Source organism: Eptesicus fuscus, chromosome 4, assembly GCF_027574615.1.
Source record: "Eptesicus fuscus isolate TK198812 chromosome 4, DD_ASM_mEF_20220401, whole genome shotgun sequence".
Classification (NCBI taxonomy): Eukaryota; Metazoa; Chordata; class Mammalia; order Chiroptera; family Vespertilionidae; genus Eptesicus; species Eptesicus fuscus.
This window is the reverse complement of record NC_072476.1, coordinates 88207554-88228613: the sequence shown is the minus strand read 5'-3', so window position 1 is coordinate 88228613 and position 21060 is coordinate 88207554. Positions and strand designations below refer to the sequence as shown.

The 21060-nt window shown below is 41.5% G+C and overlaps 2 protein-coding genes across 3 annotated transcripts in view; one reads left to right on the top strand and one right to left on the bottom strand.

The window, feature by feature from the left end:
- The window catches only part of MTRR (5-methyltetrahydrofolate-homocysteine methyltransferase reductase), a 30643-nt gene extending 18187 nt beyond the window's left edge, over positions 1-12456 (bottom strand). The window contains exons 1-5 of one of the 2 annotated variants that reach the window (XM_028139426.2): positions 12379-12456; positions 9742-9894; positions 7782-7935; positions 6783-6900; positions 1370-1748 (exon numbers count right to left, since the gene is read on the bottom strand). In XM_028139426.2, coding sequence (XP_027995227.2) covers positions 1370-1748; positions 6783-6900; positions 7782-7935; positions 9742-9870 — 780 coding nt within the window. In that variant the 5' untranslated portion in view covers positions 9871-9894; positions 12379-12456. The remainder of the gene's footprint in view (positions 1-1369; positions 1749-6782; positions 6901-7781; positions 7936-9741; positions 9895-12378) is intronic. The other variant, XM_054715256.1, reaches the window with a different exon arrangement.
- A 141-nt stretch (positions 12457-12597) lies between these two features.
- On the top strand, positions 12598-21009 carry FASTKD3 (FAST kinase domains 3). The gene is made up of 7 exons (XM_008161798.3): positions 12598-12648; positions 13697-15167; positions 16079-16164; positions 17614-17788; positions 18938-19007; positions 19297-19411; positions 20676-21009. The coding sequence occupies exons 2-7, from the start codon at positions 13727-13729 to the stop codon at positions 20772-20774; spliced, it is 1986 nt and encodes a 661-aa protein (XP_008160020.2). The 5' UTR covers positions 12598-12648; positions 13697-13726; the 3' UTR covers positions 20775-21009.
- Positions 21010-21060: the final 51 nt, after the last annotated feature.

Below are 21060 nucleotides of genomic sequence, written 5' to 3'. Positions count from 1 at the left end.
GGTTAATCTCTTCCCGCCCTCCCCCTCCCCCTTTCCCTTTGAGATTCATCAGTCTGTTCCATGTTTCCATGCCTGTGGTTTCCGCTCCTGCGTTGAGCGCCTGCCACCTGGTGGTCAGTGCGCGTCATACCTACTGGCCGGTCGGCCGATCGCTTAGGCTTTTATATATATAGATGATGCTGTCCTAGCTAGTTTGGCTCAGTGGACAGAATGTCGGCCTGCAGACTGAAAGGTCTCAGGTTCACTTTTGGTCAAAGGCACATGCCTGGGTTGCGGGCCTGATCCCCAGTGGGGGGCATGCAGGAGGCAGCCAATCAATGATTCTCTCTCATCATTGATATTTCTGTCTCTTCCTCTCCTTTCCTCTTTGAAATCAATAATTACCTCCCTAAATACGATGTTAAAAAGTGCATATTACATCAGATGTTTGCAAATAGCTCTAATGTATTAGAAAGTTGTACTTAACTTGTTTCTCAGATGTCTAAGTATTTCTTCATTAAAAAGAAAATAAAGAACTACAAATCACGCTTGCAGCTTTGAGGGTGTGGTTTAAGTAAGAAAGCCTCTGTGGAACTCCAATCAGGCATCTTAAGAAAGCAGACTTGGCTCTGCATTAACAAACTGGCTGCACTGAAAATTTACTGTAAGCACACTGTAGGAAATTTCAGGAAACCATATACTGGCAGCAGTGGGGAGAAGTTAGCTATTGTTCCACATGAGTGCAAAAATTTACAGACTACTTTGAAGTCATTTAGTCGATAGAAAAAATAGTCTAGGCAAATAAAAAGACTTACTATAAATAAAAACAGGTTTATAAGATATTATCAAGAAAAATAATAATCCCTAAAATGGAGCATCCAGGATACCAAAATCCACAATGGAAAAAGATTTTACTCTAAAGGATTCCTTTAAGATTAGCTGCTGAGATAATATCCTGACTGCCCACAACAATTTTCCCTTCTCTGACTCACATCTAAAATAAGAAACCAATAAGTTAATTCTCCAAAATATTGGAGAAACTGAGCTCTTAACCATTTACTTCTTCAAATACAGAAGTAATGTAATAATACAACTGCTTCTACAGTGCATGGGGGCAGACCTCTGAGGTAAATACTCACTGCAGTGCAGAAGCAGCCACAGGGGCTTGTGAATGGATGGGCGTGGCTGTGAGCTTGTGAATGGATGGGCTGTGTCCCAATAAAACTCTATTTACAAACCATGAGAGAGGTGGTGGGTTAGATATGGCCAGCAGGCCATAGATTGTTGAGTTCTGTTGTAATGTAATTAAACAAACGAAAAGAAAAGAAAACAAAAAAACCAACCCACATCTACGGTAAGATAATACATAGAATGAAGCAAGGCTGCTTACCTGGCCAGGAGACTCATGCAAATGCACCTGTAAATATTCCGGTGGTAAAGCAGGAATATTCAGAGAGGCCTGGGAAAGTGGGGGTATTGAATGGGTAAGTGAGGACTCAAGCTCTGCTATCAAAGCACTTGATTGATCTCTGTTCACTGCATTTTGTTCCAAAACCTCAGAATCCTTTCTTCCTGAGTCATCTAATCTGAGAAGTTCAACTTGTGATTCGATGTGTATTAATTCTGGTTTCACAGGGTCCATCCTCTGGGAGGCAGTTGATGCTGTTTTGAGAGTCACACTCATCTCTTCTATTCCTTTACTTGACACAAAATGCTTTGTGAGGGCAGCCCAGAGCCCATCAATCCACGGCTCAACGACAAGTTCTAAACTGGATTGTTGTAAAAAAAGGGAAAAAGAAACAAATACCTGAGTTCTCCATTTAAATACATAAGAATTGCCCTACCAGGTGTGGCTCAGTTGGTTGGAATGTCTTCCCGTACACCAAAAGGGTGGCAGGTTCAATTCTAGGTCAGAGCACATACCCAGGTTTTGGGTTTGATCCCCAATTGGGGTGCGTGCAGGAGGTAACCAATGGTTCTCTCACATTGATGTTTCTCTCCCTCTCTCTCTCCCGTTTTCTCTCTGAAATCAATAAAAGATAAAAATAATAAATACATAAGAATGGGTAATGGCAGTGTCTGTCCATTCCACAGAATCCTAGGCAACTGTGAAAAACACTAGGAAGACTATTCAGGATACAAGAATTAATGATGGATGACTAAGTTAAAAAGCAGAACATTATTCTCAGTTCATTAGCACTGAGCTGTAAAAAAATATGAGCATGTATAAAAGTTAAAGAACAGAAATGAAGATATTTTAGTAGTAGTAATAGAATGTTATTCCTTTTAACAAATTTCCTTAAATAGAGTTGGTAATCTTTATTTTAAAAAAGTTTTAATTTTAAACCAGCATGCTAAATTCTGATGTGGCTAACAGAACTTAACCAAAACACAGGTTTACTCTTATATACAAATGATAATTTTATCAATTGAATGCAGTATCTTTCTTTGTCTAGTCAATTTACTAATCTCTTTTCCTACATATTAAAATATTGCTAAGAAATTACACAAACAAATGCTAACTCTTTTGACTAAGTAATTGTTCAAATCCTCTATCAGTTCTGAACGATTTTTCTGGTAAAATTTGCAGGGAGGCAGAACACCGAAGGAAAAAGCAATCCTCCTTCAGGGAAGCTGAACTGGTCACAAGTACATCTGAAATGTGTTGGTCTACCTACTCCTAACAAAGTGTGATTAATCCACAATAACATTCCCCACATTCCTTGAACAGAGAAGTTATGAGTGAACAGATAAGAACGACTGTGTCAGGACCTTGGAAATAACATTATTGTCATCTTTAATCACAACTCAAAAAAAGGTAGTACCAATTAAATTCCAATTCATAACACTAATGAAATTCATAACACAATGACTATTAAGAAAAGGCACATTTTAGACTCTGTATTATTATGACTCCTGCTAATTTCATTGTATTCATTAGGTGCTCACACAGTACATAGCTCAAAATTTAGTTATATAGTACATTTAACCCTCATGAGCCTTTGGAAAAGCAAATACATAAAATAATGGGTTCCATAATGACAGTTACATTGGAAAAAAAAAATCTCACAACTCAGAAATATGAAGACAATAATCAGAGAGACAGCGAATGTTCACCAGTGCTTACTACATGGCAGGCACTATTCCAAGAGGACAACCTGTATTAATTCTTTTGATCCCAAAAGAACCTTACACAATATATACCATCATTATTGATTTCACAAAGGAGAAACAGAAGCACAAAAAGCTTAAGTGATCTGACAAAGGTTTCAGTCAGTAAGTGAGGGATCAAGGATTTAAACCAGGTATTTGGACTCCAATCTGCGTTCTTAACTCCTTCAATATGGCGGTACATTAAAACAGGTGTTTTCTTGAAAATATTTTAATTTTAGAAAAGGGAAAATTCAAGTAAGGTAGTTAGGTTGAAAATTTAAGACATGCAACAGAAATATAGATTAAAAAATTTTTTTAAAATAAATCTTTATTGTTCAGATTATTACAATTGTTCCTCTTTTTTCCCCCCATAGCTGCCCTCCACCCGGTTCCCACCCCAACCTCTGCCCTAACCCTCCCTCCCCACCGTCCTCATCCATAGGTGTACGATTTTTGTCCAGTCTCTTCCCACACCCCCTACACCCTTTTCCCCCTGAGAATTATCAGTCCACTCCCTTTCTATACCCCTGATTCTATTATATTCACCAGTTTTATCTGTTCATTAGATTTTTTATTCACTTGATTTTTAGATTCACTTGTTGATATGTATTTGTTCATAATTTTTATCTTTACCTTTTTTTCTTCTTCCTCTTCTTAAAGAATACCTTTTAGCATTTCATATAATACTGGTTTGGCGTTGATGAACTCCTTTAGCTTTTTCTTATCTGTGAAGCTCTTTATCTGACCTTCAATTCTGAATAATAGCTTTGCTGGGTAGAGTAATCTTGGTTGTAAGTTCTTGCTATTCATCACTTTGAGTATTTCTTGCCACTCCCGTCTGGCCTACATAGTTTTTGTTGAGAAGTCAGCTGACAATCGTATAGGTGCTCCCTTGTAGGTAACTGTTTTTCTCTTGCTGCTTTTAATATTCTCTCTTTGTCTTTTGCTCTTGGCATTTTAATTATGATGTGTCTTGGTGTGGTCCTCTTTGGATTCCTTTTGTTTGGGGTTCTGTGCACTTCCTGGACTTGTAAGTCTATTTCTTTCACCAGGTGGGGGAAGTTTTCAGTCATTATTTCTTCAAATAGGTTTTCAGTATCTTGCTCTCTCTCTTCTTCTGGCACCCCCATAATTCGGATGTTGGTTCACTTGAAGTTGTCCCAGAGGCTCTTTACACTATCTTCATATTTTTGGATTCTTTTTTCATTTTGCTTTTCTGGTTGGGTGATTTTTGCTTCTTTGTATTTCAAATCTTTGACTTGATTCTTGCGATCCTCTAGTCTGCTGTTGGATCTCTGTATATTATTTTTTATTTCAGTCAGTGTATGCTTAATTTCTAGTTGGTCCTTTTTCATATCCTTGAGGGTCTCGCTAAATTTATGGGCCTTTTCTGGAAAATTCTTGAAAAACCTTATAACCGTGGTTTTGCACTCTATATCCAGTCATTTGCTTTCCTCCATTTCTTTCATTTATGACCTGTTTCTTTGTCTCTGCATTTTTGCTGCTTCCCTGAGTTGGTAGGGTAGCTCTGTGTGCTAGGTGTCCTATATGGCCCAGTGGGTCGGCCTCCCCAGTTACCTGAGGTGGATACTCTTGGTGCACCCCTTTGTGGGCTGTGTGCACAGTCTTGTTGTAGTTAAGCCTTGATTTTGTTGGTATCACTGGGAGGAATTGACCTCCAGGCCAATTGGCTGTGAGGATCAGCTGTATCTACGATGGGAGAATTTCTGTGCTGGAGACACCCTTATGAGACAAGACTTGCTTCAGTGGGGCTTTGTTGCTCACTGAGTCTGCCCCCTGTGTGTCCCTTATGGATCTGAGGAGTTGTAATCTGGATGGTCCCACTTTGACCCCTAGGTACACTGGCTCTTGGATCTCCAAGGAGGTGCTAATTTAGCCTCTGCCTGAGGTCACCCAGCAGGAGCTATGGAGAGATCTGCAGATCCCTCTTCTTTGTTTGGGGTTTGGAGTTGCCCAGATGAGGCCCAGCTGTGAAGCAATGCAAGCTGCTGCGGGGCCTTGGGCCTTCTTTAGGATGTTCTGGGTCTCTCTGACTCAGCTGCAGTTTGTTAGGTAAGTTTAGATTTCAAAGGACCAGGCCATTCATATGCAAAAGCCTCTGCGCTCAGCTTGGATGGGGTGGAGTCTCAAAGTGGAGCAAACAGCAATGGCTTCCTGTCAGCCCTGCCCTAAGAGGCCCCTGGGTCTCAGTGTCCAGCGGTAATCGCTGCAAGCACCTCTGAGAGAAAGCCGCCCTCGAGTTTCGCCCACTGCCAGACAGTCCAGTTTCTCCCCTTATGAGTCTGGGTCCCCAGAGTCTCGCCCAGAACTGGAGTTCAGAGCAGTTGGGAGCTTTTGTTTCCCTCCCACTTGAGAAAGCCAGCCGCGTACTCAGTTGCCAGCCCTTCCCGCGCACGCGCGCGCCTTCGTACCTCTGCCTTCCGCAGCTCCTGTGAGTATCAGTGTGCTTTTCTCTTTCCTTCTAGTTGTAGAATTTCCACTCAGCCAGCCTTCCTGTGGTTCTGGATGATGTCCGTTTTGTCTTATAGTTGTAGTTTTAAAATTGTTGTACGAGGCAGCAATTTAGGTGTTTACCTATGCCGCCATCTTGGTTTCTCTACTAGATTTAAAATTTTTAATGCCTGATCCAATAAATGAACAGAGAAACCAAAAGCGTTTGAAAAGAAGTAAAATATGGACTCAATAAAAGGCCTAAGGAACTATATAAGGAGTTAGGAATTAAACAGCTCACACAAGACAATAAACATTTAATGTCAACAAAATTCTGGAAGAAAGCCCAATACGTATAAAGGGACAAAACTAAAAGAAAACATGCAAGAAAATGTGGTAGAGCTTTGTCACCATCCAGAACATGTGCACTGGGGACATGGAGAAGACCCACAGCACCACAGCTGCAGGCAGAGCACCACAGCTGCAGGCAGTGATGGACATGAAGGGGGACTTAAATGGAATAAAAGTGTATCTAACACACTCATACAAGGTTGTAATATGCAAAAAAGCAAGACATTGGCTGAACCTGACAATATTCATAAACATAAATCTAGTGAGAATTAATTTAATGTATGCACCTGATAGAAAAAAATTAAGTGTGTGTCCTATTACCTGGCTAAAATAGTTAAAGGTTAAATGACAGAATGAGTTGTAGGACAATCAACATCTATCAGATCTTTGAATACACTTTAAGAGGATTTAAAGGATGGAAATAGGGTGGAATACTGAGTTGTAAAAGCAAGAGTAAATAAAAGTAATGAAAATAAAAATTGTATTTCTGTGGGCATTAAGATGTAAGGGAGAGAGTGACAAGAACGTAGCCTGCTGTGAAGGCCTGGATCTGCGTTCCCTATTAGTGATGCATGGCCTGCTGGTCGCCCTCCATGTAAGAGGGCCCTTGCTGAGTTACTCTCCTGTGTGCAGCCAGAGAAAGGCACACATACAGGATATTAAAATTCCTAAACAAATTGCTGATTTTTACAAATTCCTACACATTTTAGATAAAGGTAACTGTACTGGGACACCTTTTGTAATTTCACCCATTAGCAGATACTTAGAAGGATGAGGCACTTAAATTCGCTACCTTTCATCATGTATAAACAGGGTTCCTGGAAATGACAGGAGTGCATTGCTCTTACCCCACACAGTCATCCGCATGTCCAGTGTCATAGAAATGCCGGGCACCAAGCTCCTGAAGCCGCTTGTCAATCACCTTCCCCCCATTACAGAAGTACGTGTATTCTGAATCACCCAGACCTAAAGAGCCCAAATAGGTTATCAGTGCACAATAAGCTTTAGAATTAAAGAAGATATATACAAACATTTCAAACCATTCCATTCATTCCCTTTTTGATGGAGAAGAAATAATGTATAACTTCACATTTTCTTATTTTTTCTTTGAGTAATACTAAGTATGAAATAATTTTCTTTTATTTTATAATGTAAAAGTACCAGACACACTGAAACAACAAATATTTTTTGGCCACTGTTAACAGAAAAATTTTTTCACATTCTTTTTTCCATCAATTGGGTGTAAAAATATGGAAATCTTAAAACAAGGATTAGGTTTAAAAAACATACAATATTTACAGACTTTTCTGATTTGGTGCAGGGTCTGCAAACTATAGCCTGTGGGCAAAACACACCATTTTTTTTTTTTTTTGTAAATATAGTTTCACTGGCACCCAGTCAAATATATTTGTTCACATACTGTAATGGCAGCTTTCAAGCTCCCACAGCAGAGCTGAGTAGCTGTTACAGAGACCACATGGCCTGCATGCAAAGCCTAAAATACCCATGTGGGCCGTTACAGGGTTTACTGACCCCTAACCTTGAGCATACAAGGTACATCTACAATGTAAACAATCACTGGCTACATTTCTGTTGGATAAACTAAGAATTGCTTCTATGTTTCCTGGTAAGAAAATGGGCTAACATGTTCAGACTTGGTTGCAAATTTCAAAGTAACAGCTTAAATTTCTCAGTTTTTTAATCATGTCCATGTACTTTCCCAACAAAAATAGGGTCCATTTATGAGTCTAAGATAGACTATAACATTTGGATAGGAAGATACATTCAGATACTAGAATTAAAGCCAGTAAAGACAGCACAGCCAGAGCAGAAAATATAGTACATACCTAATAACCCATACCGCAGGTGAGCAAAGCAATCACCTGGCAGCGTCTTGTCCTGTATTTTCTTCACGAATTTGCGTGCTGTGTCAGGTGGGTCTCCAGTGCCCGTGGTAGAAACCACCACCACAAGCGGTGCTGTTTCAGTTTTTAGATCATACTACAAAACAAGAATGTCATGTCAGTTCTACCGCTATGTGTAGTTTTGACTTACAATCAGCTTAGTTTCCTGTCTTGAACCTGTCATCAGTATTGCCTATGGCCTAAGGGCAGAGAGGCACGCAGAGCATTTTCAACTTGGGAAGGAAGGCAAATTGTTACTCTTCACTATCAGGGCACTTGGCAATCACTCCCTCAGGGTCCCAGAGAGCTGAGAACATTAGCAGTGATAAGCTGGGATCATCAGTGTTTCCAAGTCTTAAAATCAAGCTTCTTCATTCTGATGTTCACCTAAATGTAAATATTTCAAAAAGAGCACTACACTGTTTCTATTTATGATTCTATGAGCTCTACTGCTAACAAATGGCATCTAGTTTGGCTCAAAGGAATTCACTTTACTTTTCATGCTGATTTAATAGATAAAAATTTGAGCTAACATTTTATAGGAGAGTCAACGCTCACCGGGCACTTCGCAAGTTATGTATTAAACTCTACACAGTCTGTTAAAAGTAACTTCACCTTGAAAAGGACTCGAATGATCTAGGAAGTAGAGAGCTATCTGTTTAAACTTGGATCAAGAACTGGAGAAACCATTCAGCTGAGGAGATGTTACTAACTTGGTATTGAAAAACACTAACTACTCACCTAACTTTCAGATAGCTGTAGACCTAGGTGGTGAGGTGACCCAAGGGGCCAAGTCAGGATTAGTTATATGATGACCTTATTTTTGTAAGATTCAGACTGTGGCACCCATAATGTAAACTTTCTTTGAACTTACTACAGAATTACAAAACCTGCCCACTAGTGGTGTCTTCCAGGACACTCCCTGTGAGTGACTACATCAGGAGTCACCTTGGCCCTTGAATTGAGTTTATAATTCTTTTGAACTAGACATGTGGGAATAAACAGGAAGTTGTGAACTTGAGTGCGAGTGTACTAGCAGGGCAGTTTTTGAAGTACTGAACTGAATTTGACTGCTAGTGGCTAAGGCTTCAGCTTGTGCTTGTATGAGAGCCCCTGCTAGTTGCTACGACCTGGATTATATAAAACAGTAAAATCTGGAGGTCTCAACAGAACTAACTGTAAGAACATAGATCTGTTAAGTTCTTATGGATCCTACTAGAGGCCCAATGTACGAAATTCGTGCAAGAGTAGGGGCCTTCGTTCCCCCGGTTGCCGGCACTGCTTCCCTCTGGCACCTGGGACCCAAGCTTCCCTCTGGCTGCCGGCAGGCACTGAGGACCAGGGCTTCCCTCATAGCCCTGGCTTTTGTCCAGAAGGTCGTCCGGAAGGACGTCTGGTCTAATTAGTATATTACGCTTTTATTATTATAGATGGCAGGGACTGAATGCACAAGTAGTCCCTGACCTAAAGAAGCGGAGTCTTCTCCTGATCTTTACTCCTGCTTTAAATTCTATTTCACAAAAGAATTAAGTACCCCTTCACTTGGAGGAACTCTGACACAAATGACAAAGTCTTATTTTGGAGAAATACAAATGGGGCCTTGGGATTCATGAGGTGGAAAGCACACGTATGCGTGGGAACACATATATCTCATTGTTCTCAGAGTCATCCCATGAGATAAACAAGGCTTTTCAGTTTTTGAGACAGCTTAGTCTAATTCAAATGGATACTTAAGTGTAAAATAAAGAAAAGCTGGTAGGAATCTTAAAACTTTTGATAAAATAATAACTTCTGAGTATTTAAGAAAAAAGGATAAAGTCCTATTTTATTGTTTAACATCACTCCCAACCAAAATATCTTCAAAGCATAAAACAGTAAAAACTGCAGGAATAACAGCTCTTACTTTATCTGACTCACTGATGCAGTGAAGATCTGCAGAAAATCCATGGGCAGCTGCCTTTTCACATATTTCTTCTGCTATGGCCTTTGCCTGTCCTTGCTGTGTAGCATAGAGTAACAAAAACCTTTTCATTTCCTCCAGGCTAGAGCAGCTACACTGAAAATGAAAAAGAGAAAAGAGGATTTTCTTTCTAATAAAGTAGTAACAAACTGCAGGTATTAATTCTCCCTCATAATCTTCAAAAAAAAAAAAAGATTTCAACAATATCCATAGAAAATATGAAATACACTTCTCTGAATCTGTTTGTTAGCATTAATTCTCAAAACGTCATAAAAAAGAGAATTTATCAAACCTTGGAGACTAGAGGAATGAAGCTCTAATTACATGTCTCAGAAATCATTCTGGGGTCAGACAACTTGGGCTTCAATCCAGGGTCAGTCATTCATAAGGCAGAAGTGTAGGCAAGCCTCCCAACGGATCTGTGCCTCAGCTCCCTCACCCTCTAAGTGGCGGTCACCATAGAAAAGCCTACTGACAAAGAGAAACAAAGCACCCGAGCAATGGCTGAGACACAGCAGTGCTCAATAAATCAGATTCCTCTTTGCTTGCTCTTTTACCAGTAAAAAGGGGAAAAGTAAAACTTGCATTAAAATTGTAGGAGTCATGGGCAAAGGGCCTAAATAGACACTTCTCTAAAGAGGACATACAGATGGCCAATGGACATATGAAAACATGCTCAAAGTCACTGATCATCAGAGAGATGCAAATTAAAACGACAATGAGGGATCACCTCATACCTATCAGAATGGCTACCATCAACAAATCAACAAATGACAAGTGCTGGCGAGGATGTGGAGAAAAGGGAACCCTAGTACACTGCTGGTGGGAATGCAGACTGGTGCAGCCATTATGGAAAACAGTATGGAGTTTCCTCAAAAAATTAAATATGGAACTGCCATTTGACCTAGTGATCCCACTTCTGGAATATATCCTAAGAAAACAGAAACACCAATCAGAAAGAATGTATGCACCCCTATGCTCATAGCAGTATAATTTACAATAGCTAAGATCTGGAAACAGCCTAAATGCCCATCAGCAGATGAATGGATAAAAAAGCTGTGGTACATTTATACCATGGAATACTGTAAGGCAGTAAAAAAGAAGAATCTCTTACCCTTTGAGACAGCATGGAGGGACCTGGAAAGTACCATGCTAAGTGAAATAAGCCAGTCAGAGAAAGACAAGTATCACATGATTGCATTCATATGTGGAATCTAAGTAATAAAATAAATGGATGAAAGAGTGGATCCAGAAACATGGAATCATGGAATAGAGTATGGGATCTCGGAGGGAAGGTGGGAGGTAATAAACCAAAAACCTTGTATGCATATATGCATAACCCATGGACACAGACAATAGGGGGATGAAGGCCTGTGTGTGTGTGTGTGTGTGTGTGTGGGGGGGTGGGTGGGGGGGCTGGAGGGGGGTCAATGGGGAAAAAAAGGGGACATATGTTATACTTTCAACAAAAAAGAATTATTAAAAAAATTGTAGGAGTCTGGGTTCCTTCTGCTAAACAAACTAGTAATGAACTTAATCAAATACTGTTTTATTATTTAATTCAATATCAAATATAGGTAAGTGCATGTGTATCTGTACTTAAATATGGACTGATGGAAGGCAAATATTTCTAATCCAGTCGATCGTTTTACTAGTTCACCTCTTTCCTGAAGAGAAACCAGTAATAAAATAAAGGACACTCACAGACTTCTCCTCATACTTATTCAGTCTCTACAACGGGGACACTGTCAATTAGTAGGGAAAAAATTAAACTGAAACCAAAATCTTTTTGGTGAATGAACCACCAACAGTTTTATGCTCCTCTGGCCAAACTAAGCAACAAAGAAATTAAAAAAAATAAAAGAATTGTGCTAGGAATTGTGTTAATAGCCATGGAATATGCTTAGGGAAGAGAACACACCTGGCACACAGCGGGTGCTCAGTGAATTAACGGACTAAAGGAACGTAAATGAGGACACTGCACATTTAGGGCTCACTGAGAGCTGAGAAAGTGACAGGACGCCACGCTTTTTATTACAGCTAACCGCCTGCAACCCTTCCCAGGGGCCGCGCACAGGTGTAGGCGCTCCAGAGAACAAACAGAACCTCTTCGTCCGACAGCCACCCTATACTGGTCCCCGCATTTCTCAGAGGCGGTTCCCCGGCACACGCAGAGCAAGGTCAGGCGGAGAAGTGGTGGAGCAGGACAGCCCAGCCTGCCAGGTCCACGCTCCGAACATTCCTGAGTCTCCACCGCGCCCCCACAGTGTCCTTTAACCCTGTCTAGAAAAGCGTTCAGAATAAAGATACCGACCGGACAGGGGTCCACAGCCACCTGCGGGACCAGCTCCGCTGGTGCACACGCCGGGAGACCGCCCGGCCCCGGCGCAGCCCGGGTTCGGCCCGCAGCCCAGCGGGGCCGGGCTTCAGATCGACCAGCGCGCGCCCTTCTCGGTCAGGGTTGGAACGCCCTGGGTTGGGCGCGGAAGCCGGTACCCTCGCCGACCCGGAACCGCCTCCCCATCGGCCAGTGCTGGGTGTGTGGCCCAAACAGGGGTGCAGCGACCGCAGAGCACTCACCTGCGAGGGCCCAGCCGGGGACGCCCGGGGAGAGCGTGGCTCCGCAGTCCTTGCTCCAGCGCCTGCGCACACAGTCGCGGCGCGCGCTCTGCGTCCAAACCAATAGCAATGGAGAGCTCGGAAGGAGCTGGGCCAATCACAGTGCGCCGGGCTTGGGGAGGGTGTGGCTTTCTGTCCCCGCGCATGCGCCAGATAGCTCTGTTCCTCCAAGGCGTGCGAAGTCAAGGCCGATCAGCAAGAGCTGCTCGGGACTCCGGCGGGCTGAGCTCGGTAGGTGTCCGTGCGGGTGTAGGGCTCGGTTTTTACGGCCCGTGTCCTTGCTTAGACTCCGGTGCTGCACTGGCCTGCCCAGCCCTCTCAGGCCGCCGCGCCCGGCCGGTGCTTGAGCGCAGGTCCCAGGGACGCCGGGTTTGGGGGCGCCAGGCTCTGGGGTCCTTTTATTCCTGGAGGACGCGGCCCCCGGGGCGCCCGTCCCCTCTTGCCCTGCACATTCGTTTTCTTAAATCTCACAGCGGGGTGTTTAGATCTGGACTGGCCGCCCACCTTCTCCCCTTATTGACTTGCATGGGTTGTATCTTTTTTATTCACTTGTTTGTTTGCCGTTTGCCAGCCTAGACCATATTCTTCCTCAATCCTAGCTACCAGGGGAAACCAAAACCTCGGGAGCTTTTAAGCACCTTTAAAAAAATCTTTACTTTACGTTGACCTATAGGAATTTTGGGCACTTGACCCGTTGCTTTTTTTGATCTTTGAACAATGCAGGCATTAGGGGCACCGACACCCTGCCCCCCGCCCCCCAACCCCCCACTCCCCTCATGGATTGGAAAATCCGGTATAACTTTTGACTCCCCCAAAACTTAATTGTAGTGGGCCCTCCGCATCGGGGATTCCCAGCTCTGATGAAAAACACATATTTAACCAGACGCAGTTCCTTCCATCCACCAACTTATAGGACGTGTGTTTATGTCTAGACTTTGAATCCATCCCGGCTCTGCCACTCACTAGCTGTGTAAACTGGATATAATTACTTCTTTGTGCTTTAAGTCTCCTCATCTATGAAATGATGATGAACGTGCTTAATTTAAGAGCATTGATTTCGTACACGCAAAGCACAACAGTACCAGGCAAATGATAGTGATGATCATCATTAGATGACAGCCGATTTTCTAAGTGGCGCTGCTCTTCTAGTGCTTAGGTTTTGCTGGGAAATGTTTATTAATCACTTATTTGGGGTACTCTTCCTTAGTTCCATAAGTAGTGATGTTGAATGAGGCATGCTCTCAATATATTTGACCATGTTTTTTATTCCTATATTTAGTTATAAATCAAGAGTTGAGAATCTGATGGCATGGCTTTAATTACCTTGCGGAGGAATCTTTGTCATTTCTCTGATTTTCGGATAAATGGAGCTCTGGGTGCTCTGAAAAATCAACCTGTACATCATGTTCACAAGGCAGTCAAGGGACATCTGTACCCATGGTTCTTATGTTCACTACAACCTGGGCCTTTCAGGGTCAGGTTCCATCATGCCTGTTGTAAAAAGTTCCATTCAGAAAACGGAAATGACCTTCGTCCAGTTGGTGAGCCAGTGTTCCCTCCAGTACATGATGGGGACAGTTTTGAACAAAATCTCGAAAACATGGACGAACAGATCTTTTACAGGAGACTGAACAACTGCACTTCACCAGAAGAAGTGCTGAGTTTCATAAGCACACTGCAAACTTTGCCTGATACGATGGCAGCAGGAGCCTTACAACGGATTTGTGAAGTGGGAGAAAAAGATGGTGATGAAAGGCTGCCAAAGGAAATCATAGAAAATCCCGTCTTTCAAGCTTTATGTGTTCAGTTTGAACAGGAACCCTCAAATCTGTCCAACACCGGTTTGGTGACTGCTTTGCAAGCCTTGACTCTGTTGTCTGTGGATCCCCAAAGTAGCTTGTTACTGAACCTGGTGGCAGAATGCCAACATCGGGTCAAAACGGGCGGCCTGGAAGTCCACAGTCTTTGTGTTCTTGCGGAAAGTCTGCTTAAACTCCAAGGTCCAGGTTGTGCGACCCTAGACCTGATTATATATCAACTGCAACGTGAAAAATTGGAAGATTTTACCCCTGAGGATATTGTGGCCCTTTATAGAATACTGCAGGCATGTGCTGAAAAGGTGGACCAACACCAGACATTTCTAAATAAGATAAACAGCTTTTCTCTGTCACTCGTTTACACCCTGAGTCCTAAATCACTAAGCCAAATGCTCACTGCCCTCGTGGTTCTCGATCAAACTCAGGCACTTCCTCTGGTTATAAAATTGGCTAAATATGTTGTGAGGCATATCCCTCATCTCACTAATAAAGAGCTTGGAAAAGTCTTAGAGGCTTTCGTATACTTTGGGCACCATGACCGATTTTTTATAACAGCCCTGGAGCAGCACGTAGTGTCGCTGTGTCTCACTTTGGACCCCGAGGTTGTCAGCAAAGTCATGCAGTACTGCAGCAGAAAACAGATCCTTTCAACACCCATCTTGAATGCAGTGGCAGAAATGTTTGTTTGCCATTCCGAAAAATTTTCCCCTAGTCAGATTTCTGAGTTGATCGAACCATTTGGAAAACTCAATTATTTGCCACCAAATGCCTCTGCCCTATTTAGAAAGCTAGAAGATATGTTATTCACTCATTTCAACTCTTTCCCTCCCAAAACACTATTGAAACTTCTTCATTCGTGTTCGCTTATTGAATGCCATCCAGTCAACTTTATGGGGAAAATATTCAGTCCTTATTTTCTTCAAAAGCTGCAAGGTGAGTTGGTTATAACTTCTGCGAGTGGAAAAAATAACCTTTGAACTTAATGGTGTTTTCAATTCACATATGTAGCTTTTACAATGAGCAATGCTTCACCTTTTTTTTTTTTTCATAATAAACTAAAGAGGACATCTGAAGTTGTAGATGGCAGTGTAAATGCAGAATTAAAGCATGCTAGAACATTGCATCGAGTGAGAAAACAGTTTCGGGTAAACAGACTGCTGCCCTAGCTGAGAAACAGTATTCTAGGGGGCTGCAGTGATGGAACTGGTAAAAGTCACAGCAACATGTTTGAATCTTTGTGAAAGAGAACTGTAGAACTTTTTTTGTTGTTGTTGAGAGAGAATAGTATCTTAATTGAAGGGCACCAGATATGTCAACAATATCAATTTCCAAGAACTTCCACTAATTCGACTAACATTTTGTCCCTCTTAATTATATATTCTCTAGTTAGGAGCTTCAATTCTTGGAAGTTTTTTTTTTTCTTTTAAATATATTTTATTGACTTTTTACAGAGAGGAAGAGAGAGGGATAGAGAGTCAGAAACATCGATGAGAGAGAAACATCAATCAGCTGCCTCCTGCACACCCCCCACCGGGGATGTGCCCGCAACCAAGGTACATGCCCTTGACTGGAATCGAACCCAGGACCCTTCAGTCCGCAGGCTGACGCTCCATCCACTGAGCCAAACCAGTTTCGGCAATTCTTGGAAGTTAAAATGAGATTGCATTGATGGCAAGCAAGAAGGCATATAGGCATAATTAATTCCAACATGTTCTTTTCATAGTGTCATTTAAGAGTAACTATTGGAGTGAATAAATGAACGTTTTATATTCTTAATATTCTTTTCTCTCATTACATATATCAAAATTCAAGTTTAACCATGACTAGGATGCTTTTTATTTCAGGTGAGGAATCATATTTGGACAGACTGAGCCTAGCACAACTGACCCAGCTTTTGTTAACCTCGATCCTCGAATGCCCTTTCTATAAGGTAAAAGCATGAGCTATGCTTTATTTCTCTATGAGTGCAGTTTTCTTTTGTTCCCTCTCCCCAGCCATCTAACATTTTTGTTTAGTTCCTTCTCTTTTGATCTGCCTCAACCTCATTAAAAAGTAGACCTTCCGCCCTAACCGGTTTGGCTCAGTGGCTAGAGCGTCGGCCTGCGGACTGAAGGGTCGGCCCCAGGTTCGATTCCGGTCAAGGGCATGTACCTTGGTTTCGGGCACATCCCCAGTAGGGAGTGTGCAGGAGGCAGCTGATCGATGTTTCTCTCTCATTGATGTTTCTAACTCTCTATCCCCCTCTCTTCCACTCTGTAAAAAACGCAATAAAAAATTTTAAAAAAATGTAAAAAGAAAACATAAAACAATCTTTAAAAAAATAAAAGTAGACCTTCCATTCACTTGGAGTTAGTGGTCACCAGATAGCGTTTTCTTTGATAAATCAACCCCACTCCTGTTTTCTTGTCTTTGAAGGACCCATTTGCTGGTGTGTAAGATTTCTTGGAAGATGCTGCAGGGTTAGATTAATAGTACTCGGAGAGCCATGCTGAGGGTTTTAGCCCCATAGCAGTGTGGCTCTGGACTGAACACAGCCTAAATCATCCTGGGTACATTTTTAAGTGAAGGTTGTCATCTGATCGAGTTCGGTGGAGGTGGAGTTTGTGCGTCCCATCAAGTACTCCGCAGTGTGGGGGTAGCCACATCTCCCCCACTTCTATTGTATTGTGACATTAGTCCCTTTAATTTTTCATTCGACTCTGAAAAACAGTATCATCACATTTTTAAATTGTATTTTAATGAGCAATAAGGAAGTTGAACTATTTTCAAATGTTTATTGGTCATTTACATTTGCTGTTAATTGCCTTTTTACCCCCTAACTCATATTTCTATTGGGCTTGCTTATTTTTTTCCCATAGGAGTCATTGTAAAACAGATTTTAGCTATTATGTGTGTTGTACATATTTTCTTCTGGTTTTAATTCTTAGTTTTTTAATATAATGTTTATGATGCCACCTTACTGAATAGAAAGTTTTAAGCTTTCTGTAGTCAAATATATCCCATCTTTTATGGCTTCTAGGTTTCCTATCCTGCTTAAAAATATTTCATCACTCATAAGCTAATATCAATGTTTTACTAAATTTTTATTTTATTTTTTTAAACATATTTTATTGATTTCAGAGAGAAAGGGAGAGGGAGAAAGCTAGAAACATCAATGATGAGAGGGAATCATTGATTGGCTGCTCCTGCATGCCCCCTATTAGGGATCGAGCCCATAACCCAGGCATGTGCCCTTGACCGTAATCAAACCTGGGACCCTTCAGTCCACAGGCTGACGCTCTATCCACTGAGCCAAACTGGCTAGGGCTACTAAATTTTTATTATCTGGTTGGTTTTATATCTTATTTTTCTTTCTCATATTTGCATATACAATTTGTAGGGTCCAAAACTTCTTCCTAAATATCAAGTGAAATCATTTCTTACTCCATGCTGCTCCCTGGAGACGCCTGTGGATTTTCATCTTTATAAATATGTGATGTTTGGATTGATTGACCTTTTGGGAGCAAGATCGTATTTTGCTTCAAAAGTGTTAACACCCTATTATTACACAATAGGTGAGTAATAGAGGGTTTTGTTGATTACTAACCTTCAGCCTTCATTCTCATTTGCAATATTTGCAACTTAGTAGCCATAGAAGGTCTGGAAATACAAAATGGACTTGCCCTTCCCTAAAGGCGAAGTGGAACCAGGGTGTGCAGTAGGGCTGAGTCAAGACTGCCTGGGGTTGAGTCCCCACGTGTTAGCCACATATAGGAGACTGTCTTTGGGCAGAGTTTTTAACCTTTTCTGCTTGCTGCTTTCTGTAAAATAGGAGAATAGTGACTTCTTAGACTTGTTTAAGGATTATATGAAATAATGCGAGTATTACAGTAAGTGCTCAGACATCGTTAGCTGCTGTTGTATGCTAGGCCAGTGCTGTCCAGTAGAGTAGCCACTAGTACATATGGCCACTTACATTTAAAATAATTAAAAAAAAAAAATTCCAAGTTCAGTTCCTCAGTCACATTAGCCACACTTCCAAGTGTTCAGTAGTCACAGGTAGCTCACGGCTGCCATATTGGACAACAGAGGTATGAGTGTTTCCATCATCATGAAAGTTCTGTTGGACAGCACTGACCAGAGTGTCCAAGTCCTTCTGCCCTTACAAATTTGTAAAGATTAATGACTAAAAGAAAATCAGCTCAAAGAAGACAGTGTTTTACGGCTCCTCTCACATCTCACTGTCCTCCGGTATGGGCTCCTTTTAGAAAAGGAGCGGTAGAGCATCAGTGGGAAGGAAGGGGAACCTGTCCGTGTTCTGGGACCACATGTTGGGGTGCAGGATGCTTTACTCCCCTGGTGGCTCTGGGTGCTCCAGTGAAGAAAGCTTCATTGTGCATAGGTGTCTAGCATTGCTTAATTTAAAGGATTTTCTTCACTGGATTGAAGGAGTCAGTTGTGTGAGTGATTCTTGTTATCCCCCAAATAACTTGAGCACCCACTCCTTGTTTTTGTGTAGTTAGCGTTCTTAGTTTCAGGCTGACTTGGTTGATTATAGGTCCGATTAAGTTAAAAATCTCACCATTGTCTGGTGTGGTCATTACTTTGCAGCCTTCAGCCAGTTGGTAAATGCAGTGTGGAAGAATGCAAACAGACGAGGAGGCAAGGAAGATAGTGTTTGTGAGGGTATCACACGAAGGATTTTTCCTTTCTTCTCTCACCAGATGTTGAAATTAAATTAGATGAAGAAGGATTTGTATTACCATTTACATTTCATGAAGATGTACATAAAAGGTAAGAAAACTTTTGTCGTTAATGTTACTTGCTGAGGATAAACAATGATTGTCTTCTTAAAGTGAAAAAAATAATCAATCTAAAAATTAAAACTACTTTGCAGCATACCAGTTTTGGAAAATATTTGTAACATTATATGAACTTCAATTGAGTGTTTTCTTGACAGATTAAAGGATAACACATTCATTATTTACTTATAGGAATAAGCAAATCCCAAATAAACTCTGGCAACTAAAAATATGTAAATATATTGGGTTGTTTTAAAAATGGACTCTCTCTGATTTTTCAGGGTAGCACTGTGTATTGATGGTCCAAAAAGATTTTGTTTGAATAGCAAACACTTACTGGGAAAGGAAGCTATTAAACAAAGACACCTACGCTTACTTGGTTATCAGGTCGTTCAGGTATGTTTGCGTCTTTTTACCCCCAAAGCAATGTCTACTTTAGATTTGCTTTTTCCAAGTTACTAAGTGGTCTATCAGCCCACTTATATTAAGGTCAAGAGCATTTTATTTTATTGAATTTATTGGGGGGGGGGGCCATTGGTTAATAAAATTATAGGTTTTAAGTGTACAGTTCTATAATACATCATCTGTATATTTTATTGCGTATTCAGTTACAAAATTACTGGAATGTCTGTTTTAATTTCCACCTGATTTTATGAATAAAAGTGGACAAGATAGCCCATTAAAACCAGTATCCTCATTACCACTTAGTGTTTAAGGCCTTACTTGTATTTTCATCATAAATCACGGCAGAAGGTCTCATGTGAGGAGCCACAGTGAGTGGACGTGGAGCTTCCTTAACTCTCTAAGCCAGTGGTCGGCAAACCGCGGCTCGCGAGCCACATGCGGCTCTTTGGCCCCTTGAGTGTGGCTCTTCCACAAAATACCACGTGCGGGTACGCACGTACACTTCGATTGAAACTTCGTGGCCCATGCGCAGAAGTTGGTTTCCGGCCTGGGCGAGTCTATTTTGAAGAAGTGGCGTTAGAACACTCAAAGGGCCAAAGAGCCGCATGTGGCTCGCGAGCCGTGGTTTGCCGACCAATGCTCTAAGCTGTCCACCAGTCTGCCCTCTGCTTTCCTGTCTGGTTACTCTCTTCCACTCCATTTTTCTACATTCTCAGATTAATTTTCCTAAAATTAATAGTGCCAGTGTGTGTTCAGAGCGTTTATGTTTATTGCTTATTGCTTAGGTGATAAAGTCAAAGCTCCTGGGCGTCTCAACGTCCCAGACCCTCTGCTCTGGGAGCAGCCCCGAGCTGACAGCCAGGCATTCTGCTCTGAGCTCGGGGGCTGCTCCCCTTCTGTCAAGCCCCCTCCATTCTTTCCGGCCTTTCTCCCTTTGTCCAGCTGCTTCCACCACCACACTGGTCTCCCACTCTGAGTGTCTGTGGTCATTCATCAGCTCCCAGGTCAAGTCCACCTTTCACCCTAATCTGACGATACCAGAGCCCAAATTTTCTTTGCACGCTCTGCTTTGTATTTACTGAACGTAGGTGCTGTTGTAGGCACTGGGGCTACAGGATGAATAAGCTAGTGTGAGCTTTGCCCTCCAGGAGCTTACATTCTGCTGTAGAGGAGGGCGAGAAACAAGTAACCAAAACACCAAGGGAGTTTCCGATTGTGAAGGATGATGATAAATTTCATTTTCCTCCCTTTACAGATCCCCTATTATGATATTGAAACTCTAAAATCAAAACTTGAATTGGTGGAATATCTACAAAGGAAACTATTTTCTCAAAATGCTGGCATTTGTTGGTAAGGAGAAGGAATACTGGCTTCAGAACTCATATCGTGAAAGAACTTGTGTTTTCATGGGACTCAATATAAGAAAAATAATATGATTTGTGAAATAGCCCTTTCTGTATGGACTGATGATCTGGAAATGGTCTGTAGTTTTACTTATGCCATGTATATAATTATTGGTGATAAATTTAAAATTAATTTTAATTTAATGTAATTATCATAAATACTTTTATACAATAAGCAGAATTAAATCAAGTATAATAAAGTATGTAAAGAATAAATTGTTATTATTAAATCTTCTG

Excerpts from the sequence above, each read along its gene's own strand:
- FASTKD3 (XM_008161798.3), top strand. The coding sequence starts at position 13,727 with ATGGCTTTAATTACCTTGCGGAGGAATCTTTGTCATTTCTCTGATTTT. Across the intron at positions 17,789-18,937 it reads ACCCTATTATTACACAATAG|ATGTTGAAATTAAATTAGAT; the intron begins GTGAGTAATAGA and ends TTCTCTCACCAG. Across the intron at positions 19,412-20,675 it reads TTGGTTATCAGGTCGTTCAG|ATCCCCTATTATGATATTGA; the intron begins GTATGTTTGCGT and ends CTCCCTTTACAG.